The sequence below is a fragment of the Anomalospiza imberbis genome, chromosome 12 (genome assembly GCF_031753505.1).
Source record: "Anomalospiza imberbis isolate Cuckoo-Finch-1a 21T00152 chromosome 12, ASM3175350v1, whole genome shotgun sequence".
NCBI classification, from domain to species: domain Eukaryota; kingdom Metazoa; phylum Chordata; class Aves; order Passeriformes; family Viduidae; genus Anomalospiza; species Anomalospiza imberbis.
Genome location: NC_089692.1, coordinates 10226524 through 10251393, shown reverse-complemented (window position 1 = coordinate 10251393; position 24870 = coordinate 10226524). Strand labels below are relative to the sequence as shown.

Genomic DNA, 24870 nt, shown 5'->3' with positions numbered 1-24870 from the left:
TTCTCTTTCATTCTTCACCTCCTTCTTATCCTTTAAATCAAAGACAAATAATAGGTCACAGTGCTTGAAATGGAAAAGGTCTGATGTTGTCTCAGACTGATAGCCAACAGTGACCTTTCTTTTGTCCTGTTTTCTTTGGTGATACCTGTTGATTTCTTTTTAGGTGAAAACAAACATCTTCTGTAACTATTGCATGCATGGTGCTGTGTTGCTCCAGTCTTTTGTTGATGGGAATGGCCCAGCTTTTGTGCTGTAGATGTGTCCCAAAATGTCATTGTCGCTGCGAACATTCCCTGTAAAAACAAGTTCCCAAATCTTCCTACAGTCCTGGATGCTTGTTTATTTCCCCTGAATTCTGTTCCTTGGGAAACAGCTAGGCCATTCAGGAAGGGCAGTGATGTCCCAGTTCCCTGCTGAGCACTTGGCTGTTCCAAGGTGTGGTTCCTGTGTGCAGCATGGCAGAGGCAGCTGCCACTGCAAAGCTCAGGCTTAACTCATCCCTCTTGTTTGTTGTTGTCCAACATGTTAAGGCAGGTCTGTCACACACTCGTGGCACGAAGCATGGGGAGGGGCAGAAGTGCAGGTTCTCTCTTCCTGCTGCCTTAATTTACTTTTCAAGTAAAAGACTTTCCATGTTACAACTAAGTCTGCTCATGCAATTTTCACTTTATAGAGCTCGACACAACATTCCGGGTTTGATGTAGTTATTGTACACTTCCTGCTGTTAAAATAACCCTGCAAGCTCTTCTGCTGCTTGGGCCAGCTAGAGTAGATGTCTAATTTACTGATCTCTAACTACTTTGAATCTACAGCTGCTCCAAGTTGTATCTTTCTTCTTCAATTTCAAGCCTTTTTTTTTTTTTTTTTTTTTTTTTTTTTTTGTCTTCTGAATTGCAGTAGTGAGTGCAAAATATTTGTTGCACTATTGGGTAATAGTTACAGTTCAAGCATTTAACTGTGACAAATGCTCAGGGAAGGGAAGGACAGGACCATCCTTGGAAAGCATTAGGAAACTCCCATGTTTAGCAAAGGCATTCATTGCTACTTTGGCACATTAATTTGGGTTCCTAACCACCTGTGGGGTGCAGTGTTCCTCCCCAGCACACCCAGCATTGCCAGGCAGAAGTACAGGGGCAGTGCTGGGGGAGGTTTGGATTGACACTTCTTTCTGTAGAACCAAGAAATGTGCTGAAGAGCAGTGCAGTCATGCTGGGCTGGGGCCTCCAAGCAAAAGGAGTATCCTTGAGTCTTTATGGTGGGATAGGGCAGCTGTACCCAAGTCCTTAAACTCCTGTATTGTCAGGGTAGTTCTGCACATGCCGCACACATTCCCAGAAATTAAACTAGTGGCCATCTTACTATTCCTCTTTGAGGAGAGGAAGTGGTGCAAGTCTCTTTTGTGCTTGTATTTGCTAAAGATAAAATAGATGAAGGTGGAGCTGCGAGGATTTGTGTATTTCAAAATTGTAACTTTAGCTTTGTTTTTCCTAGAAGAAGCCGGAAGATCAGCACTGCAAAAGCATGCACGTCTCTGGCCTGTCCTGGGTGAAGCCTGGCTCAGTCCAGCCCTTCAGCAAAGAAGAGAAGACAATGCCCACTTAGCTGTCCTGGATGCTGGTGCACAAAACACTTTCTGGGGGTGGAGGGAATGTAACGGAGGGAGAAACAGCAAACAGCAGTTTCCTTCTTGACTACAGATTAGTAAAACCCGAATGGTAGCAGTGACTGCAGTAAACCTGTTCAGTGGATTACTGACTCGTAATGTTTTACATATGCATTAGGTTTTAAAGGCTTGCCTGGAGTTTGGAAGTCTCTCTTGAACACTACAGTATTTCTACCTGAAGACTGTCTAGGGTGGGTAATTCCTCAGGGCTCTGAAATGCCTGGAGGTTTCGGGTTGGTTTTTAAGCTTTTATTTTTTCCCTCCAGGAATAGCAATTTTTTAAGAAGAATCTTAAATTACTGGCGGAACTATTAGTATTGGAAATACGATGCCAGAATTAAGCTGTGTTCATGTACACTAATATAGCAGAGTTAAACACTATATTTAATGGTTTTAAATACTTTTGGTTTCTACTGTAAATATGTTAGGATTTGAAATTGTAAATAGATGGTTCATTGACTCCATTTAGCACTTTCCAGAAGTAAAGCTGGGGATGATGTTTGATGTATTATTGATTTGTAAATGGATACTGTCACAAAAGCACACATTGGTCTGACAGGGTGAAAGCAGAATGTCAGGCTTGTTAGACTTTTTAGTACAGAAACACTAAAATCAAAGCTTTTAATTGTGGTCTCTTGAGCTAATAAAATCTTAGAGGGTTTTAGATTCCCTAGGTGTCTAGGGGATTTCTTAGGATAGTTGACTGATGTGTGTTAATAGTGACATCTTAAAATAAAAAGAAACTGTGCTCTAGCTGTTGTCCCTGTTAGTCTGTGCTGTGGACAATTAGTGAAGAGTGGGAGCACCTGGCTGCATAGGTGGTACTTGTCTGCATGGGTGTTTGGGATACTCATGGGATGCCAGGAGCAGCTCTGCAGAAGAGATTCGTGTTCCACACACAGGAAAACCTCTCCAAAGCTGAAGTGAGCTTATGACAGACTCTTACTTTTCCTAATGCCACAGCCTGGTGAGATATCTTTTCTTGCCTCCCAGGAGTGTCCTATCAAAACCTGTAGTGCTAACCCCTTGGAGCTGGGCTGCTTTTCCTTTGACTCCCTTTGCCTGTACTGGTGGCATTAGTGCCAGCCAACTGTCTTGGGACAGCCTCCAGTGACTCGAGGTGTTTTGGGAGGGTGGTCAGTGATGTGGGGTCTATGTTGAGTTCTTTTGTGTTCTGTTTTTATCTGACATGTTAAATTCACTTGTCATTTGCAACCTGTTCAGTTTGAGAACAACTTCTTGGCTTCTTAGAAAATGGGCAAAGACTTTCCCAGTAGTGTCATACACTCAGTGGCAGGTAGACCAGATGGCTTTGTGGCACTTGCCTCCATCAGTGTTCTGAGTGGCATTAATGTCCCAATAGCCTCGGTACTCTGGACAGGTTATGAAGAATTGAAAGTGCCTCAGAACTGCCATGTGCCTGATCAGATTTGCAGTAGAGGACAGGAATGGTGAGTTTGTATTACCTGGAAAAGTGCTGCTGTGTGCCTTTCAAGGAAAGGATGTGGGAACAGTTTGAGGATGCATGTATTGGCCTGGAGTGCTGCCACTAAAATACTGTGAAATGAATTCTGTTGCTGCTGTTCTCCTTTTTTTGGGAAGGCTGAAACTGAAATTGAAATGCTTCCGATTTATCATGGGCAAGGTTTTTAATTCAAGGACTAGTGGTGTGAAGCAGATGATGGGCCTGGCCTTGTACTGAGCTCAGGGCAGGGCCAGGCCCGGAGCTGAACCAGACTGACCATTCCTCTTTATTCAGTTTTCTGATTGCTCAGAAGCCTCTGTTATAAATCACTGACTTGCACATTTCCTAAGCCACTTAGGTGAAGGACTGGCAGAGAAGTTAAATCCCCTCTAATCTTGGGCTGCTCTTTGGGCTCTGCTGCAGCGCAGCCCCAGCTGCCAGTGCTGCTGTTGGCCAGGAAGCACCACAGTTGGCAGAACAGTGCCCAGGAGGAATGACAGGATAATGCTGGGAAAGTGATGGTTAGTGGAGTAGGTTTTGTTTCTCTCCAAGCTGTCACAGACCCCTGCAAGGCTGGTCACAAAGTCGGATTTCTCCAAGTTAAATACAGCTAACAGCAGTTTGTTGAGAATAATTATATTTACTTAGAGAATGTAGAATTTTGTTTGGTTTAGAATGAATACTCTGAAAAATTCTTTTCATTAGACTGGGAAAGGGGAGAGAATGCTGTGTACTTTTGCAATCAGATTTGTGTCTTAAAAGAAGCTGTTCCAGGAGCAAGCTAGGTGAATGAGTACTGAAACAGTGCCATGGAAATCAAATCCTTTTCTCCTGGATTTTCCTATGTTTTTCCAAGAACAGGTACATAATTTGATGAAAGAGTAAGGTCTGGCCAGTACTTTGATAAGGAGATGTTTCTGAGTATCATCTTTGAAATTCTGAAGTCTCTAAAGATTTCCAAGGGTTCTGTAAGTTATACCAGTAGAATTTTTCTGCTGAGATTGCAGTTGGATTCCAACCAAACTGTTCTAAGTCATGGAAGAAATAATTTGAAGCCACTTCAGATTTTTCTTTTTTAATATTAAGTTTACATGCCTTTTTTTTTTTTCCCTTTGGAACACATCAGTTGAAGTTGTTTTTTTTTGGTTTTTTTGTGGTGGTTTTTTTTTTTTTTTTAAGAATTTTCTTCAAAGTAGAAACTGCAGCTTCTATCTTTATTATTACTTACAGCTGAGGGTGACTTAACAACTTGTTTTCAGAAAGGGACAGGAACAGCAGTTGATGAAATAGTCTCAGGGCCCCCAGGTAAAAAGGCAGGGGAGAACCTGTGCATCTAGCTGTACAAATACAGCACCAGCCAGTGGGGGCCAGAGCTGTTCTTAACTACTTAAGAATGTTTAGACATTTCCCTCAGTTGGAGTGTGAGTACCCAGCACGCGGGAAACAACTCTGCTGTCACTGTGTGTGTGAGATCTTGTGTTAAAAGCTCCTGCAGGGAGGGCAGATTGCTCTGGAGCCCTCCAGTGCTGTGCAGTGAGGCAGCCACCCTCCTCCTCTTCTGCCAAGGGAGCAGCAGCTGGAGCTGGGGCATTCCCTGGCACTGCTGTGGCTCCCAGGCCCTGCCTGGTGCCTTCTGATAGAACAGCGGGAGGGGACATGCGTGGCACAACCACGGTGCCTACACCAGGGCAGGAGTAAATCCTTTCCCTTGTGGTGTCACTAAGATGTGATCATTTATTTATTTTTAAACCTTCAGTTGAAGTGAGGGACTGAAGTCCTTGCTGCAGACTTTCCAGCTTTGTGCATACAATGCTTTTCACAAACAAACAGGAACCTGAGAGTCTATAAAGTCTTTATTGAAAAATACAATTGCAATATTTTCATACAAAGTGAAGTTAATGGAACATAGTAACAAGAACTGTCTGACACGTCCATAAATATTTTTACAGAAACATCTACACAACTTCTGGACTTCAGCTTTTGTTATGCAGGTAAGAAAAACATGTTTTTATTTTCCTTTAGTTGAATTTATTGTGGAGTTAAGTCTTAAATTTTCCTATTCTTCAGATGGGAGGTATGACTGAAAACAGGGCTTTTAGCTTTTACTTCCTCAGAAAGCCTTCTGGAACCTGTGTGCGCCACATTTTTACATGAAGAACACCCCCTCCCCAGCAGAGGACTGGCATCCTGTACTGTGGGAGAGGGTTGATGCTTTCCTAACAAGTCTGGTATTTTGGACCTATTTTAAATGAAAACAAGTGGTAAGTTTATGTGCAGCACCTGCTGATTGTGGTAGTAAGGGAGGGATTTCTCCCAGGAGGCCTGGTTTAGGCCTTTTACAAAAATCCAATCACAAAACCAAACTGCCAAGCTCAGTCCTTTAAACACCAGTAAAATATCTAAGTGTATGTTTTAGGAGATGGGCACTGCCATTCTGCTGCTTAGTGAGCAAGGGCTGCAGTGCCAACAAGAAAAGCAACAAGCATATAAAATTCCTTGAAGACAGCAAACATTCCTGGCTTCCTGCATTCATTGTTGCATATACATTGAGTTACAATGAATTCTTAATGCCATTTGCTGGCAAGAGGAGCAATGGGATGTCAGATTGAAATAAATACAAAAGTCAAATTGTTTCAGTACAGAAAGACAGCTGAAGTCAGCCTTTGCAAAAAAATATTCACATTTAGAAAGTGCCACTGCAAATATACAGCAAAATTCATCTGCTTTAAACATGATGCTTCACAGCCCCATCCCAAGTGGCACCTTGGGAACATGAGTTCACTTTCAAAGATTGCACAGCTCAAACCATCACCACGATCACCTCCCTTGGTACAGCAAAGGGTCCCACGTAAAGCTCACCGCTGTGCTGCTTCTCAAGGGCACATGGAACATCCTGAATCTGTACAGAGTCCATCCATCTGGCTTCCTGCAGGGCTCAAAACTCACCCCTTGTCCCTTTGCAAGCAGAACTGGACTGTGTGAGAATGTTACTCCTAAACTGTTAGTTTGTGAGGGGGTTAGTGAGGAACCCTGACACTGTCTGTGGGTACCTTGGTGCAGGGCTCCATGCTGAGGCACCTGGACCTGTCTGGCCACAGCTGACAAGGGTGAAGCACTGACTAGAGCAAAGCAAAGCTGTAAATTCCTGCTGCAAGATCCACAGCTGGGTTAGGGATATGTTCTCCAGGCAAGGCTGGAGAGGGGTCACTTGCCTTATGAAGAGCTTAAGCAGGGCCTGGGGTTGTGTTGCAGGTCTGAGGTGGATCCTGCCTGTCCCCAGAGCTGTCCCCCCTCATGCCCTGGCCCAGGCTCGGTGCTGTCAGGGAGGGAGGAGCTGTGCAGGCTCAGTGAGACCCTCGGTCATTCGCTACGTCCTGGAGCCGTCTTAACAGAGCCGTGTGATTCTCCTGGCAGATGCGCTTGGCTGGGGCTTCAGTTCCATCTTCCAAGAGGATGCCTCTCTTCTTTGTGGGTGTTTCTCCAGTTCGAACCATACTGTTGATTTCCTTTAGCCTCTGGAGGGAGGAGGGGAGCAAAAGCAGGATTGGCTCTCACTGTTTTGTGACTGCCCCAGTGTGATGTGAACTGTTGTTAGATGCATTGCAGTGGGACTGGACAGGCTCTTTTGTGGAAATCTGTACTGTACCAAGGTATTGTCTTATTCACTGTACTGGCCTGGTCTTTCCCTTACCAGAGTAAGTTCTTAACTCGAGGGAGTTTGTTGTGTGTCTGCCTGCAGAGCTCAGAGGCCCATCCAGCCCTACAGCTGTGGCAGCTGCAGTCTGATGAGCCTTAGGTGATGGATGTGTTGGACAAGGTAAACAAAACCATTTTGCTACTTTCACTACCAATACCAAAAAAGAGTTAAGGATTTAAAAAATCAAATTGAAACCCTTTAGTCTCACCTTTGAGGGGCTGCTGCTGAAGTAGTAGAATATCTTCTCTTGGGGAGAGAGGGCAGACTCGTTTCTGTGTGGTGAGATGTACAGGGGGTGGTGCTGGGAGAGCTGCACTCTGCGGGGGGAGCCGAGGCGCACGAAGGGGTACGGCGAGAGCGGGGGCGAGTCCGTCTGCTCGGAGAGAACAGAGACACTCAGCAGCTGCAGCCTGAGCTCAGGGCTCACTGCAGCAAGGCTTTTCCACACCGATGATACCGTACAACGTACAACAAATGCAAGTGGTGTTGTGTAGGCCAGATTAGTATTTTTTTAATTTGAGGAAATTTCACTGCGTGGTCAGAAGATAAAGCTCTGTTTATTAAGAAAAAGCACAGAATGTGACTTACTGCATTTGAAGTGTACTTGAGGGCAAAGTCCTTGATCTGCTCGATGTAGACGTTGTTGTAGAACTGGATGAGGTCCCCGCGCTCCTCCTCCTCGGTGTCGCTGTTGGGGCCGGCGAGGCGGGTGGGGGTGGGGGGCGCGCTGGAGGGCTGGGGCACGGGCAGGGTGCTGCTGGAGCGCATCACCGGGCTGGAGTCACGGCTGCCTGCAGGGCACGGCCACAGGCTCAGGGCTGGGCACTGCCAGCCCTGCAGGCACACAGCCAGCCTCGGCAAATGGGGACCGGGGACCTGCTGCCACCAGCGCTCTGCCTGTTTTGATCCCTGACTGTTGTCCCTTACACAAAAGCTTCCCTGATTTCTAACTTCTTCCTGGATAAACTGCAAGGCATTTGCTGTGGGAGCTGAGTTGCATGATGATACAAAAACCTGAAACTCCATTTTTCAGCATTTGTGTTATACTTTTAGCAGGAGCTCTTTCTTGTTGCTGCCTGGCTCCATTTCAAGTAAAGAATGGTAGTTCTTTTTTCTGTCATTAGGAGAAATATTTGGCTTGGCCATACTTCCTGCTAATTTAATGTGGGAAGTTGCAAAATACTTTTTTTTTTTTTTCCTTCCCTCCCTGCCACTCCCTCTGACAGAAAATATACCACCTACTGCTTGTACCACCATCATCTATTAAATACCTTGAAAACGGCTGGTAGGAATACACAGCATCACCTCTTCAGTTTCCTTTATGAAAGTTAATTCAAGGAAAATGTGTCAGTTCACATATCAAGGGAAGAATCCCCAGAGCTGTCAGCTATGCTGAAATCAGTGCTGTAGGTGGTGTTCATGTTTCTGCAGACAGACAGTGCTACAAAAGAAACTGCTGCAGCTCTGTGCTGGTGATAAGAGTAACTGTGAACCTGGGCTAGCCCAGATTTCCTCATTCTACAAAGACTCCAAAGTTCTTTGGTCTGTGAGCTGAACTCGGAGCTCAGGCCAGGACAGCAAATTCCCAAGGTAAGTGCACATGGGGAGGGATTTGAAACTGTCAGAGTGGGTGCAATAAAAACCTTGAGTTAGAACAACTCTTATATGTTATCAATGTATTCTTAATTGTGTCTAAGTTTACCAAAGGAGGAACTGTTTGGGATGAAACAACACCAAGTCCAACTTCGTTTATGCACACAGTTTTGGAAATGGACTTAAACCCAAACACCTGGCATTTGGAATCACTCACTTCTTTCTTTGTTCCTGTCTTTGCTCCTGTCTGTGGGCGAGTTCTGCTGGCTGCTGCTGTCACTGCTGCCCGAGTGGCGGCGGCGGCGGCCCTTGATGAGGACACTGCGATAGACCTGCAGGGACAGGGAGCAGCGTGAGCAGGGAACGGTGGAGCAGTCACCCAGCCAGGGAACAACTGCCTGCTGACACGTCTGCTGCCAGAACTTCACTGTGGTACCAAACTGCTTCTTGCAGGGCAAGATACAGCCTCCTAAGAGGAGTAATAGCCCACGGACATTGCCTCCTTCAGTTTTAAGTAAAGAACATTTTCTATTCTCGGTACAGTTTAGCATAAAATGCTTTCAGTAGTGCAGGATTTTGGATATGACTGCTCTCTTTTGAGAACGGTTCATAGACTGTATCCCCTTAATATTAGATGTTGCTTTGCCAAGTGATCTGTTCCCAAAATAGAATGAAGGCATTTAATAAAGCAGATCCCACAAGGTAAAATAGTGACAGTGCTCACGTGACTCTTGGCTTGTGGCTGCGTCCGGTAGCAGCGCATGATGTTCTGGAAGGATCTGTCTTCATTAGTAACCTAAGGGGGATGCACAGAAAAGGTTCAGTGTTTCTGCAGGTTATTGGGTCGTTTGTTTGGCTTGGGCTGGTTCCGTGTGTTTGTTGGTTTGGGGCTTTCTGAGGAAGTAGTATTGGGAATATGAAGTATTAAAGGAGATTTTGTCTGCTTTTTCTTTGCTCCTGCTTTACCTTAGTCATGACGTAGATGGCACACATCAGCAGCTGATCCAGGTGTCTGTCCATCATGATTTCAGGGCAGTGCACCAAGGAATACTCAAAGCATGTCCAGATCTTTTGGCGCAGCTCATCAGACACATCGAGTTTGGCACAGAGGTCCCTCAGACGCACACTGGCCAAGTGATACACCTGTGACATTGGACACTGTGCTCAGGGCCACAGCACTGCTGCTCTTCTGACCCAGCAAAAGAGTAGCTCAGACTTGCACACCTCTAGAACTTGTGCAAATGCTAAGCCAAGAGAAGAATAACGAAATTCAACTGTTTTGCTTATAAGGCACAGATATTCTCAGTACTGGTGCCAGTGCTAAGAAAACATTTGTTTGAAGCTTAAATTTTAAGCTGTCCTGAGCACAGAAAGGGCATTGCACTGCTTACAGCAACCCCTGTATTGAATAAACTATAAAGTCTCAAAAGTTAGCCTCTTTCTTTGGAAGAGCCTTTAAGAAAAGGAACACTTTTAAGAACCTGCTGGCCAAGTTCAGAATCTATTTCCACATCCTGACGCGCCAGCACACTCCTTTGCTAGTGAGAAGTGGTCTGCAGGAGAAAACTACTCTTCAGGTGTGTATGAGTAATTAAGGTATAAATTAAAGGTAATATGCCCTCATTATTACAACCAGTAAGTATTTTTAAAATTACCGCAAGTTTACCAAAAGAAGAGCTAAGCAAAGCGAACTTAGATCAAGAAGTACCTTTCTGAAGAAGAGTGCAAGTGAGCCCATCTTGCGAGGCTTGACTGCTGTGGCACTGAAGTGCTGGGTCTGTCTCTGCTCTCCAGGGGAGACCTGCTGCACTGTTAACTGGCCTGGCAACTGCAGTGCTGCCCCAGCCATCTGAGGGTTCAGGGTGCCAGCCAGAGTCTGGGCACTCAGAGGCTGCATGGGCCCAGACACAGCCTGGGGCTGGGTACCTACATTTACTTGGACTGGGAAGAAAGTTATTCCTCCATTTTCATTGGCAATACCTGTAATGTAACAAAAAGAGCCTGAAATAAGAGCGAGCTCTGTGGGGGATGTGTGTATGCAGAGGGGGGGTGGTTTTGAGTTTTTAAAAATAATTCAGTACTTCTTTTATTAGCTACTACTAACTAGACATTTAATATATTATACATATACAATTGTTTAATCAAAATACTTTGGAAACTTCATCATGAGATGAGAAGATAATGAAGTTGAAGTAAGGTTTTCATACTAATGCAGTTCTCCCTGGCTGTGTTCTAATACCCTGCTGGGAACAAGCCTGAATGGTGTGCAGCAGCTTTTCCCTCACCTTGCACAGGTATTGTCACCGTCTGCCCGTTGTTGGCTGTCACGGTGGCCGTTGCCACTGTCACCAGGGTCTGGCCAGGCACCGGGGTCACGGACACGGCCTCGGGGCTCATGTTCTGCACAGGCACCGTGCTCACCACGGGCTGCGGGGGCACCCTGACGGCCGTGCCACCCTCGGGGGCACCGTCATTGTCAGCAAACAGGCGCCGCCGCGTGGGGTTGGCTGTGGGAGAGCTGTACCTGTCATACAGGGTGGCTGGAGGGGAGGAGAGGCCTGGGGAGGAAAAACACACACACACATATATATTTAACTCTTGTTTTGTAATCCCTTGTTTTACAAGGTGGTGGAAATCTAATGCAAACCAAAATATGTCATGCAAAGCTCTTCAGGAAAAAAAAATTAAAAATACAGATTGCTTTTAGAGATGACTTAATCTTCAATAATGCTATATTTAATATTTTTCTAAGTTCATACATTATATTTTAGTTTTTCTAGTGGAAAATGTTTGAGATGTCACATAGTGGGGTTTCTTTTCTAGTATAACAATATAGCAAACCAATTAGAGTGTAAGCTTTGTGTGTGCACATGTATAAATTCAGTTTAACACACACATACACATGCTCTTCATATCCAGCACCTGCAAACACCTTATCAAAGCAGTATTGTTCACACTGATATGATGAATCCATCAGTCTTAGACCTGTGATGCAACTCTGGGAGCTGCAATAAAAATACCCTTTACCAGTGTGTTGGCAGCTAACTGTACATTGGCATTAAAGCAGCTTTCTCCCCATGCATAATTTAATCCAAGTAAGCAATGTACAGCACATTCTGCTTTAAAAAATCTCACCTTTTCCCAGTCCTCCGCTTTCAGCACGAACCTCATTTATTCGCCGTGGTGTCAATGGTGAACCTACAACACTGCTCCCAGCAGATCTCTCGAAGTACTGAGGTGGCATTACCTAAAATATTTATCCTTTTGTTAAGAGTGTCTGTATCACACATTAACTACACAGCAAATTTTTAAAAGCTACTGCACTACAAATTTTGAACAACAAAACTCTGTGGAAATATGACATGAAAAGTGACAAACTTACCCTAAGGCCAACAAAACCAGTAGTGAGTAGTGATGGTGCTGCTCTGGAAGATACACACTGTAATAGTCTTTCTGTGGCTACTGTGTGTACTTTTTACCAAGTTTCTTGTCTAAAAATCTTTCCAAGAGTTACTGGTCCAAACCTTCCCTGCTTGACCATTTTGTTCACTGTTCTGCTACACCAATAAAATACTGGATAAAGTACTGGGTGAGAATCATCTCTGTTGCAGATGTCTCCACAGAGATGTCCTGACCAGGCCAGAGCACATTTCACTTGCTGCTTTCCCTGCACTCATGGGCTGGGATGGTGGAACTGCTACTGGGACATGTAAGGCCACTCCTTCAGGGCACTAAGTCCTCTCTCTGCCATCCTGTTTGATAATGAAAGCTATGTAACACACAGAAAGATGTGCTCACCTCTTCACAAGTAGGAACTTTGTTTTCATTCTCTCTGATCCTGTCCCACAGTACGGATTCCCGTTTCCATGCCATACTTTCCAGGATCTGCTCTTCAATGTGGTTCAGGTGTTTCACCACTTCCCGACAAAGGCCATCCTCTGCTCTAATAAAAACCTCAATTACCTGTGCAGTGGATAATTAGCATCAACATAATGTACTTGTTTCATAGATTCATTCTTAAACAAAGCTCTAATTCCAGTACTTGATTTTCAAGGAAGAAGAGACTGTTAGAAATATGAAGGCTGCATTACTATGACTCAGTCCTAGGTTGTCATACAGGTCAATGAGCACTCATGACTTTGTAAGCATTTCTAGCTATCAAACACATTACCTTGTAAAAATGATAAACTGGAATGTCAAATATTTCAGTGACGAATGGGAAGTTTCCAGGTGGGTTGTATGTAAAGGTAATGATCTCCAGGCAACATGCCAGCAGAGACCTGTGAAACACATCTTGCTCCAGTATTGCCTGCAAGAGTTGCAAATTTTAAAGCTTATTTTACAGTGTAACTATAGAACAATAAAACACTTTCTACTGTCTCAACAGCAAGATTCTCAGGCTTATAAAAATATGAAGATTTTTTTTAAGGGTCAGAACTGAGTTCAAAATGAGCCAGCTTTAAAATGGCTCATTAAAAATTAATGAGCCATTAAAAATTTAATCTTTGTGTTTGCAGACACAATTTCTTGAACCTTTTTTCTTCCATTAGTTGTACTTACAGGGTTCTCCTCAGAGATTTACCCTCATTTCAAATAGCTGACAATTCTGCTCTATATCTGTGTTCTTTTTTTGCAGGTCCAACTTTAAAAGTGAGGAACCATTTGATTAGTTTTCCTTACAGATAAGTCAGTGTCTCCCAGTCTCTTCCTCTCTTGCTCAATGACTGACTCCAAGACCTTGTAGTAGAGCATCTCAGCACGACGAAAATGTTTACTAGCAACATCTGCAGGAAGTTTCAATAGAAGCAATGTTGTAAAATGCAATAAAAAAGTACTATGTTCTTCATCTTCAGATACAGAAACGCAAGAGTAGCTTGTGTGGATTTCTGTACTGCTGTGGGTGTAATACTTTCAGGATTAAACCAGTTAATTTCAAGTTAATGCAGGAATCCTTCTCCTACACTGCACTGACTTGTGAATGCAGAGCAGAGTAACTTGCTGTTGAACCCAGATTTTGGGTATCAGTATTACATTACCATGTATAAGAACATTCCTTAATGTTGCTACAATAAACACAATGCAAATTCAGAAAATGCACCTGTATGGATCCACCTTGCACTGTGCAACAAAAAGCAGTGAAGCAACTAAGCTGACAAGAACAAAGGAGGGCCTTATTAAGAAACAAGATCAAGAGCATCTTCCTTATATTCAATCCATCTTCAGGCACCTCAGATATCAATACAACTTTGCAAAGTGTATTTTGCAAATCATGTTCTGCCAAATCTGGCAGGATTTTAATACCTGTACTAATCCATCCTCTTATGTAAGTCAAAGTTGGTGTTGGGTTTTTAAAGACTATAGTTACTCATATTTTCCTTACTAGCACAGAAATCTATGCCATCACTAATAATCTTATACTTGAGAGAAAAAGTGGTACACTTAAAAGTCCTTCTCATTTCACTTCTTTAGTGCTGAAAGTATGATCAAATTCCAGTGATTCAAGCTAAGGCTCATTATAAAATTTTACACAGCACTGAAATTTGCTATGTCTTAAGAAAACAGGAAAAGGCAAGAGAAGTAGAAAAGACATGCTAAAGCATAACCTGTGTGTAAAACTTAGTTACAAGAGATGGATGTGTTTACAGGCATTTTATGGGTAAGTAAAATGTTTCCCACCTTTGGAAAAATGACTGAATTCTCCTTCAGACTGAGTGCTCTGACAGTACACATCGTGCATTTCTTTAACTCTGTTTGCAATGGATTGAGAAGGATCTCTGGAGCACGACCTGAAAACAAAAACGAAATATTTTCAATATACTATTCCTACTAAGACCAACACGACCCTATTTTTTTATATGCTGAAAGCATAAAAAACGGAAATATATTGCACAGCAATACAAACAGACCCAAATGTGTCCAACTGCAAACCAGTTTATCCACATGGAGAATAAAGTTTGTGTTGCATCTCCTACAGTATGGAGTGATTTCTTAGGCAGTGCCATTTGTTAAGCAGGAAGAAAAGTCTTGAAAATTTTATACTGGCAACTTGTGGTTAGAGAATCCCAGAACTGCTGGGTTTTAAATGGTGGATGTTCATCAATCTCTAAGGACAGATGAGTCTAAATAAAGAGAACAGCCCTCGGAAACATAAATGTCTCTCTGGATTTCATTCATTTTACTCCAGTAATAAAGGACTGGCTCACCTTTTAATTTACACTGTTCAGCATTAATGTTTGCTATTAAAACTAAAATAGAAAATAGCTTTATTTGGCTAAACACCAAATTTACCTGAGTATTTGCTCCAGATTTTCACTGGGGGCATTTTTCAGCCCTGCCAGCATCGTGTGCAGGCGGCTCAGGCTGTAGGTTGCTATGGAAACAGGTGTCACGTATGGGTTGCTCTCTTTAATATACTTGCGGCCAGTAAGGGGAGTTGAGATCCTGAGTGATTTGGACTGAAAATAAAAAAATAACCACATATACATATGGCCTCTATTATGAACTCTGATAAAGGTCATAACCTAGAAACATCAATCTGCAGAATTCTTACTCTGTGTTATGGAAAAAAATGGCTCCTAATCAAACAGCCCAAACCAGACCATGACTCAGGTAAGAGCAATGAAGAATTTGCCTGTGGTTTTCAGATGTTTGTATCAAACAGTTCTGTAAACAGAGGGGATGTGATCTACGCTGAAATGCAGATGCTGGAATTGAGTGTGAAACAATTAGACCAATCTCAAAAATCCCCCCTAAATCCCAGTATCTCTCCCTAGCCCAAGTCACAAGGGCAGCTGTAGTTCATAGCAAACGTGTACTGAGCCAGGGCTTCTTTTCAGCAAGTTTAACCTTTCACATGAGAAGTCCTTCTGATCAGCATTTTAGTTTAATTGCATCAGATCAAGCCATCACATTAAAATAATGTAACATCAAGGATATCCCTTCAATTAGAACACAACAAAATCAATGCATCTTCTGATTACCTAACCACACAGTAACTTCTTTTAACAAATACCATTACATTCTTGACCATGAAGTCCAGCTCCCAGTATTCCACCCATTTTCTCCCCACACTCCAAGGTATCTTTCATTTCTGTCTCCATAGGCAGCCAGGGAGGGTGGCATATAAAAACAGCAACACAGACCATGCCACACTCACCCTGTCAAAATGCTGCTGCAAATTATGCTTCACTTGTACCCTTTCAGCTGTTTCCAGTCCTGAAGGTGTGTTTAGGCACCTCGTGAGAGTTCCAATCTCTTCATCCGCATCCTCGCCAAGGAATATTCGCTCATCGAGATTTCCCACTGACAGAACATACTCCTCATAGGCCTTGTTGATGGCTTTGCTGCAGCAGAAAGGAAAGGCAGACAAACCCTTTATTTAGACTGCTTTGTTCATCTGTTCACACACTGAACACAGTTCTGGCCTGGGGGAAGTCTACTTCAAATTTCTTTTGACCTTCACTGAAGCTCCTTTAAGATCTACAGTACCTTATACACGACAGTGGCAAGGACATTATTTTCCCTGTGTATCTGATGCCCTGCCATTTATCCAGCTGAAGGAAGAACAGAGTACAACACTGAGAACTCCTGTTTCCTGAAAACTCCTCAAAATTTACACAGCATCGTATTATAAACTACACTGAACCTTTTTTATATCAAAACCATTTATATCATTTATATAATTTTTATATCATTATGGGTATTTATACCCATAAACATCTCTAAACACCACCAAACCCATTTTTCCCCTCCCACTTCCTACTAAATGTGCTCCCACAGCTTTTTCATAATAACTCAGAGTTACACACAAACAAACAACCCAGGAAAGAGAAACGTAAGAATAAAAGCAGACATCAGGTAACACCATCCTGAAGCACCGTTCCTCCTCCAAGCAGGCCTCAGCCCAGCACTGCCAGAACAGGAAGGCAGTGCTGGATGGCCATTCTGAGCACACAGGGCATGGCTGCTACCAGTGCTCAGATCAGGTCACAGGTGCAGCTGGGCCACACACGGACATTCCTGCAAACCAAACCACTGAGCGGGACTTACACGCTATCTCCAAAGTTCCCAGGATCTAGAAATCCCGTCAGATTTTCATCTTTTCCTCTTAAGAGCTGTAAGACATTTAAGAACAAAGGATGGGCATTTCATTTCTTATAAGGGTTCTGAAGGTAACAAGTAAGGAGCGATTCTTCTACGTTACAAATTTACTGACCAACCTTTTTGTCAAAAAGCTTCCGAATATATGGCTTCCAAAAATGTTCCTTTATACCTTTTGCTTCTAAAACTAACCCATAATGTAAAGAACACAGTTTTTCAATGATGCAGGGAGGATCAGATGATAATTTATAATCCTTACTATGGAAGTCTTCAGGTAGACCTACAATTCAAAATATTGTGTGATTAAATTTTGCAAATCCATTATCCTGCTTTCTTATTAAACTTAAATTCTATGCTGTCTAGTCAAGGTAGTATGAAATTAAAAAAGCAAACTAAGTAGTTCTCTGTAAAAAACTACTAATTACATAATGCCCACTCAACTGGGTAATGTTATCAAAGCAAATTTTGAGTTAGAGATTTAAAAACATTAGTTACTGAGTGATAAAAATTACATATATCAATTCTAATAGGAAAAAAAATCAAACACTGGTGAACTACAATATTTATTTGAGACAATAGTCCCAGGTCACATCCAAAGCACTACAAGTGAGGGCCAATCCTGTACAGCACTGAAAATCAAGTGCAAGCTCGGGAAGAGTTACATCAGAAATTCAAAAGCATCTTCTCACTTTTCATTTGAATTTGTGGTTATCAGGTCAATCTACACTTCCATTCTCTTCAGAAAGAGAACAGCAGCAATCCAGAAATGAGAGAGAAACAAATCTATTTGAGCCCTGGGTCTTTCTGAACTACTGCAGCAGAGAACATTCCAGTCTCACCGTGTCCAGCGATGGCTGTGCCTTTATGCACTTTTCCACTGACATTAAACCCTCATTAACTCCAAGTATTACTCTGTAACATTCTCCAAGGGTATTTCCACAGCACACCAAATTCTTGACCTAATGTATTATTGACAAAATTCACTAGTCTGTTATTACATACTACATTAACAGGAATGGAACTGTGTAGTCAGATAGAGAAAATATTAGTTCTCATGTATTACAAATCACCTTCTTTTTTTCAACATACCCTTAAAATTAGGATTCAGGAGTTCTTTACGGTTAGGACACTGCAGAGCATTTCCATACACAAGATCCAAAGCACACAGCAAGAGATGGTAGGAATTGACCAAATCATCACTGATCATAGGAAAATTTCCTGCAATATTAGAAAGAATAAGACATAAAATTATCAAGAATTTAAGACTTTTTTACCAAGAGACTGTTGATGTTTGTACTACAATCAGTAGTAGAATCTTGGAAACACAGAGTTTGGTGACTGTAAGTATCTGGATAGCAACACAGGCAGTAAAGCAGAGTCACAATAACATATAACCAATATAAAAGTAAAATACCTTTTCAGAAACAAGAACTGTGAAGGAACCCAAATATATTGTGGTGTTTTGAAATCAAACCTTACCAAAATGTTGATAAATAAGCTGTTGCTGCTCCCTCGTTCACAGTAATCTCATTAAGCAGTGCAGAAATAACTTGAAGCAGCACAAACTGTATAATGCAAGCTGCCTCGAGGAAGAAAATCATGCTTCTGTAACTCTGGCAGCACCTGCCCCAAGCAAATTCTGCTCTGAAGGCCAAGGAGGGGTAGAATGGGTCCTGAGACTCAGCTTTTCCCCAGCTTTGCACTGCTGGAAACAGCTGCAGATAACCTCAACTTTGGCAAGGCTAGATCCAGGTTTTCAGACAGCCTAGAAACTGCCCCTCCTTCAGCCCCTGCCCCTCACTCCCAGAACAAACCTGAACTTAACTCAAAGTCAGATTTTTTTTTAACAATCTGTTTTCCTGCAAAGCAATTTGCTGGGCCATACTCATTATAAACAGCAACAAATATAACTTAATTTCTCTTGTGCTTTACAGGAAAGCTAAAATGTGCCTATCTCTGGACCTGGTTCATTAAGTATTTTTTATATTTCATTTTCCTGCAGAAAGGAGTCCATTTAACCTCTTCACTTTTTTAACATCTTTCATAAAGATTACAATCAGAGTTGTACATTACTCTTTACTGAACTGATTTATGTTTATGATATTCCTCTAGAGGAGTGGCCATAGCTAAAACAGTTTAGTAAAATAAATTATACAATTAATCAACAACATAAATCACAATTCTGTTACTTTTCATGCACAGCATGAACAGGTTTAAATTCTTGAAGAAACCTATCATATAGTAATAAACTCACTCAGAATACATTGAAATGAATATATGATTACAGAATTTTTCTCAATTATGCTGTTATTTTTTTACCACTAACATACCAGTTTGTTGAAATTTATGTTTTTGGTTCCATGTTTGTAGAAGAAAAATTATTTAAATGCAGATAATTTAAACTATTTAAAATAATGAACCCTATATAAAATTTTAATTAACTTTACCCACTTATCAGTTATTTCCAAATCACTAATGGTTCACAGCAAAGCAATGAAAATCCTAAATACTACTAGCAAACCTTTAATCAATAAAATTCTCAAAGTAGCTGTCATAACGTTGGATCAGTTTCACAACCATGACAACTACCATGGCAATCCTTACTGTCAGCACAAAAATAAATATAATTTCACAGTACCAGTAGTTCCATAGTGATTTTTTGTTGTAATTTTTTGTTGCTGGCATTTCAAACAAGGCTCCCTTTCACAGCCTCGTACCAAATAATAAAAAAACAGAGATTTTCTTCCCCCCACCAATTTTAAAGAAAGAAATGTAAGAGTTTGAAGAGCAATTCTTACACACAGTCTGCTGAAGTGCAGTCCCACTGAACAAGGGGCTCCCTCAGTGTGCAGTGCATGGACTGAAGGCAATGGGCTGCAGGAGCAGACAAGCCTGGGCCTGCCACTGCTGTGTGGTTGCTGTGATAAGGATTTACTGCCCACCCCCAAACCACACAGCACAAAACCTCACACCAACACCCAGTGCCTTAATAGTCAACACTCAGTTTCCATTTTGAAAGTGCTGCCACACTTTAATAACCATTTAGTAACTTTACAGCTTCTATGCACTGCAATTTTTTCTTTTCCTTGTAAAATTCAATTGGATGTGTTATCAACATGGTATTCTCCATAGGGTTAGTTACCATATCTGGAACTGCTTGTAAATAAAATGGATGATGCAGTTACTCAAACGTATCAGTCACAAACTTAGCAACAGGAAGAACCATGAAGTCCCTCTACACCCTGTCAACCATCCAATCTTCCCACAGAAGTGAGGACTTTACAGAAGGGAAAAGAAAATGCTGTGATTTTCCAGACTGACCTACTTACTCACTCAGCTGCCCACCTGTGCTAAGGAAGTGAAGACCTGACTGACTGGAAATAAGTACAGTACTAAGTCTGCTCTGGGATCAGCAGTTGAAATCATGCTGTGTTTCAGGCTGAAAGCATCATACTTGTTTAGGAAACACTTCTCTTGCCCAATAAGGTGGAATTTGCAGCCTTACAAAAAGGCAACTTCTTCACAGGATGGAGTGCTCAGAGCAGCACTTGTGTCCCAGCACACCCTTCCTGACTTTTGTGCAGGGATGTGGTGCTGAGGGTCCAGCACTGCTGCCAGGAATCCTCTGCAGTGTGGTACAATGTAGAAAGAAAGGCTTTGTAAACAGAGTTCTGTGCTGAACAACATTAGTGTCAGGACATTCAATATTGCCACAGCCTCAAAATCATCCAGTTAAGGAAATTATAGCACAATGTAGGAAACTCAACACTGAGTCACTTTTAAATTTGAGAAAAACAAATCCCACCACACACTCCCAAATAAAAAAAAATCCTTTTATCCCTTTCCTCGAAGAAATTGAAATATTGGTTTTCCTTCGATAGGTATTGTATAATGAAAGAAAAATCAAGTTACTGGACATTATCAGTGGATCTGAACCTACAAGTATGCTCTTTCCGTGTGGAATATCAATCCTGTCTTTACTTTCCCCAAAGCACTACCGTACTATACAGCACTCACAGTGAACACTCACCAAAGCAGGACCTGAAACAAGGCCTAGGGATGTGGAAACTCTTTAAGACACAGATTTGATGAGGAAAGATTTTAGACTATACATACTGTGACTGAACAACTGAAGCCTAAAATGAGGATTTAATCCTGCTCCTTCCTTTTTCTCCCAACAGTCGCTATCAAGAAAAACATCTGAAATTCTCTACTGTTCTTAAAAGCTTTAGGGCTGCTCTTACAATAAAGATTATATTTACACTGCACCTACTGGGTGTTTTAAGGACTGATATAAAATAATGACTAATAAAACTATGTCTGCTGTATTTAATTCCCTTCAGATCCCTTACCTTTTGCATGAACGAACAGGACCCAACAAAACTGGAAAACTTCGGTCACAGTACATGGTTGTCGTCTTTTGGAGGAAAATACAGCAAAAAGACAGTAAGCTCAATGAATCAAAACTGCTAAACATCATACAAGAGTCACGAATTCAAAGAGAAAGCTAAGCTTTACTACACTGTGGCCAAAATCTTACACCCTTCCCACAAAACCCTGGCTAAAAGAAATACCGAATGATGCACAAAACCTAGAAGAGGTTTAGTGTAGGCACAACTGGAACCCCAGTTTCAGCCTACAAGTTCAATTCCACAGCACTCCAAATACAAACAGTAACCAAGAAACAAAGCTTCTACTATGAAGTAAAATATCCACAAGATCTGCAGCTATGATGAAATCCATGGGAGGTACTGGGCAATGAAACAGACTGAGCAGCACTATGAGTTATTAAAGCCATGCAGATCATAAAAGCATCAGATTATTCCTGTCTTTCCCATCTTTACAACACTAGTGCTTCCCTTGCCTACAGGCTGATTGAAATCTCTCCCCTCTCCTCTATCCCCCAGATCATCAGAAACTCAGCAGTTTTGGGATTTCCTGCCCCTGTTAGATCTGAAACTGAAAAAGAGATTAAAAATTTACTGCAAGCAAGGACAAACCAACTCTGATATTACAAACAACAACTATGAAAATACAGTCAAAATACAACTAAAACAACCAAGCAATTCATTATATTTTCACTAAAGTAATGCTCTAAAATCAGTCCGGAAATACCAGAAACGCACCTCTGTTTCCTTCCTCTCTGTTGACGAGGTTGATCTTCTTGAGGATACCTGAAAATGTCCTGAAAAATGGGCTCATACTTCTTAAAAATGACTGCAGAAACAGTAAAATTCCTCTCTAATCTCTCAGTTCGCTCTCTGAACTGGGATGGTAGGTTAGCCATGTCTTCCCACTTCTTCATCTTGTTAAAAAACTCGATCAAGCTGCAAATACCGAACGGGTTAGATCAGAAAGGCCGTTAGTTTTTCATGCAGAAATAAACTCTACATTTTCCAACAAAAGTGCAATTTCTACTGACCAAACTACTGAAGAAATGGTGGCACTACAAACATGACAATGAACTCGGAGCCAGTCCTTCACCCATAAACATGGATGAGCTCAGACAGCTCGTGAATTATTTTTAGATCCTCGGCTGATAACAACATTAACTATGTACTCACAGGTCTGGCATCTTCTCACAAAGACAAAATCAACTCCAACAGTTAGAATAATCTGAAATCAGATTTGCCTTGTTTATCTGAATAACTTATTAATTTAAATAAAACCACCTGTGAGATCTACAATGCTAAGAATATTCTACAAAGTATGAAAAACCTTTTAAGTTTTAGTAAATTTCATTTTGCAAATTTAGCTTTAATTCCTTTACAGCTTCTTTACCTACATCTTCTTTTTCAGTGTTATTAGTCTTGATAGCCCAGATCACAGAACCAATTTATCAACATTCAATTTCTTTGAATTTCTGATTTGGAAAACAAAAGCTTATAGAGGAAAGCTTTTGCATTGTTTAATCAACAACAATGCTTCAACAGTAGAGAAAATGGGGTAAGAAGTACATAAGAACATTCTTTCTTTTTTTTTGAGATTCTATGGAATTTTTAGTAAACAAGGAGATTTCTAATAAAGTCAATCATTTCAGAAGCTTTTATTTATTACTTTATGGACGTAAACATTTGACACAAATTTGTTCATCAGATTCTGACCTCATTTAGTGACTTTAGCAAAACCATGTGAAAAGTGAAGTCTTCTTATGCAAAAACAGAGATAAAGCTTGTGAACGCTTGCACAGTGAACTACAAATGGTTTCTCATGTGAAAAGTTTACAATTTGCACACTCCCAAAATTGAGTATTCTTCAGTGACTGGCTTCTTGCTCCTTTGAGTGAAAGAAATGAATCTCTTATTTTGAAAACCAGTGTTTTTATGAACATAGTACTGAGCCAAAGGAGCTGCCCTACTTCTTTGGCAGTGAGCTATAATGCAAACATTCTGGGGATATAAAGTCTATCTTCAAAAACAGGAAACAAGAAACACATTTAGCTTTTATTCTCTATTTCCAATTTCACAACTTGATAAGCACTCTTTGAGATTTTGTGAGTGTCTAAAAATCAGCAAGAATAAAAATTACCTTTGGTCTGAACAGCGCAGGATTCTGGTTAAGGATACATAATTTCCTTCTGCTGTTCCCCTGCTCACAGTTGGAATTGCTTTCCTGCAAGCCACATACAAGGCACAAGCCAGCCAATGCATGTCATTTCCCTGTGAATCAAAACATCAGGCATCTAAAAAACTGCACTGAAAACAAAAACATACTTTTCAGCTACCCCAACACAGGGGAAAAGCACTGTGTCCCGAACAGATGAAGTACAACCAGTGAGAAAGTTGATTTGCTGTTTCAAACTTCTGTTGTGCTTTGGGCTTTTAACTGCAACAAAACAGGTGCTAAATAGGCACTGAACACTGAATTGCATCAAAACTAAACTTACTGGTTGCCATTATAAATTTCAAATTTGACTCAAAACATGCAATATATTTTGAGTATACGAAAATATATTTTTAATGCTGTTCTTCTACAGCATTTTGTACTGCTTGGATTTAAAAGAAAAAGGCAAAAAAAATATAAAAAAAGAAACGACTACAGTTCTTGCAACCAAAACATTCTTCTGCCCTGGACAGCAGGAAAAGAAAAACACTGCTTCCATTTTGCTCTGTATTACACAGCAGAACAATTATTCAGTCGAGTACCTAAAGACAGAAATTAATTCTAATGAGCACTTGAAATTTTATTCTCCGTCTTTGATCAAAGAGTAACACCTCAGTGGAAAAAAGAACGGGTAAAACAAGGGGCGAAACTGAATTCGATGCTGTGGTTTTTGGTTCTGTCGAGCTCCGTGATGCCACGGGCCCGGGCGAGCGCACACCTTCGGGGGCAAGGCCAGGCTCGCTCCCGAGCATCGCCGCCCGTCCGCGATGTGACAGCAGCGCTGCCGGAGCCGCTCCTCCTTCCCGCACGGGCGGCCCCGGCCCCGCAGCACCGAGCCCGGCCCGGGCGCGGAGCCGCCGCAGCTGTGCCCCGAGCGCCCGCGGTCACCGGCAGGGCAGCGCTGGGGGCACGCACGACCTGCCGGGGGTTATCACAGGCGCCACCTTTGCTATAGGAAGGCACCGATAAAAGGCGCTTCCGAAGGTGCCGGGCGCGTCACCGCGTGTTCCTGTTTTCCAGAAGGACGCCACCAATGCTTCACCTCTGAGCCTTTACCCCCCGCCCGGGCCGTGTCGCGGCCGCGCAAGCCCCCCAGAAATAACTGACCAGTGTGATCGCACCTGCGCTGCGCATCTCCGCGGGCCCCGCGCCGGCCGAGGCCACTGCGCCGCTCCTCGGCCGAACTGCGGGGAGCCCAAGGACCACAGCGACGGGGGCTCTGCCATTTTTAACACCTCTCCGCCGCTACGACTCCCAACGGCGATGGCCATTCCCGGCCGCCCGGGCGGTGCGAGGGAGAGGCCGCCGCGCCTCCAGCGCCGTCCCGTCCCTCCGCACTTCACCCGCGCGCCCCGCCGCGCTGCCCCCGGCCCGGCCGCGGCCCCGTCACCGTCACCCCTCCCTCACCTCCAGGGTGTAGTTGCGCCTCATGCTCTGGTAGCTCAGCCAGGCCTCGGCGCGGGCGCGCTCGTCCATGTTGAGGCTCCTGCAGAGTTCCTCGTAGCGCTGCCGGGTCTCGCCGTCCTCGCCCGGCGGGGACGGGGCGGCGGCCGCGCTCCCCGCGGGACCCGGCTCGGCCCCGGCCGCGTCCTCGCCCGCCATGCCGCGCCCCGCCGCTGGGGGGCAGCTCCGCGCCTGCGCCGCCGCCCCGCGCGTTCGAATCCAAACACCGAGCGACGGGCCCCGCCCCCGCCGCGCGCCGCGCCCGCTCATTGGCCCGCGGGGCGACAGCCCGCCCCGCCCGCGCGC

At 42.9% G+C, this 24870-nt stretch overlaps 2 protein-coding genes and 1 long non-coding RNA gene across 7 annotated transcripts in view; 2 read left to right on the top strand and 1 right to left on the bottom strand.

The window, feature by feature from the left end:
* Nucleotides 1–2416, top strand: part of AKTIP (AKT interacting protein) — a 13753-nt gene extending 11337 nt beyond the window's left edge. For 4 of the 5 annotated variants that reach the window (XM_068202708.1, XM_068202704.1, XM_068202706.1 and 1 more), the window contains exon 10: nt 1492–2416. In XM_068202708.1, coding sequence (XP_068058809.1) covers nt 1492–1602 — 111 coding nt within the window. In that variant the 3' untranslated portion in view covers nt 1603–2416. The remainder of the gene's footprint in view (nt 1–1491) is intronic. The other variant, XM_068202707.1, reaches the window with a different exon arrangement.
* Nucleotides 1932–24870, bottom strand: RBL2 (RB transcriptional corepressor like 2). The gene is made up of 22 exons (XM_068202703.1): nt 24529–24870; nt 23047–23177; nt 21645–21845; nt 20871–20935; nt 17608–17736; nt 16638–16798; nt 16468–16532; nt 15575–15761; nt 14707–14873; nt 14095–14204; nt 13099–13202; nt 12590–12727; nt 12217–12381; nt 11554–11665; nt 10704–10976; nt 10127–10398; nt 9385–9561; nt 9143–9214; nt 8636–8750; nt 7414–7616; nt 7034–7198; nt 1932–6643 (listed from the first exon to the last, which is right to left on the bottom strand). The coding sequence occupies exons 1-22, from the start codon at nt 24832–24834 to the stop codon at nt 6473–6475; spliced, it is 3489 nt and encodes a 1162-aa protein (XP_068058804.1). The 5' UTR covers nt 24835–24870; the 3' UTR covers nt 1932–6472.
* Nucleotides 11661–14386, top strand: LOC137481178 (uncharacterized). Its single transcript, XR_011003370.1, has 2 exons — nt 11661–12127; nt 13055–14386. It is a non-coding gene; the product is annotated as an uncharacterized lncRNA (long non-coding RNA).

Excerpts from the sequence above, each read along its gene's own strand:
- RBL2 (XM_068202703.1), bottom strand. The coding sequence starts at position 24,834 with ATGAGCGGGCGCGGCGCGCGGCGGGGGCGGGGCCCGTCGCTCGGTGTT. Across the intron at positions 15,762-16,467 it reads GGGAACTTTGGAGATAGCGT|CAAAGCCATCAACAAGGCCT; the intron begins GTAAGTCCCGCT and ends TTTCTGCTGCAG. Across the intron at positions 14,874-15,574 it reads TGCAGCAGCATTTTGACAGG|TCCAAATCACTCAGGATCTC; the intron begins GTGAGTGTGGCA and ends TTTTATTTTCAG.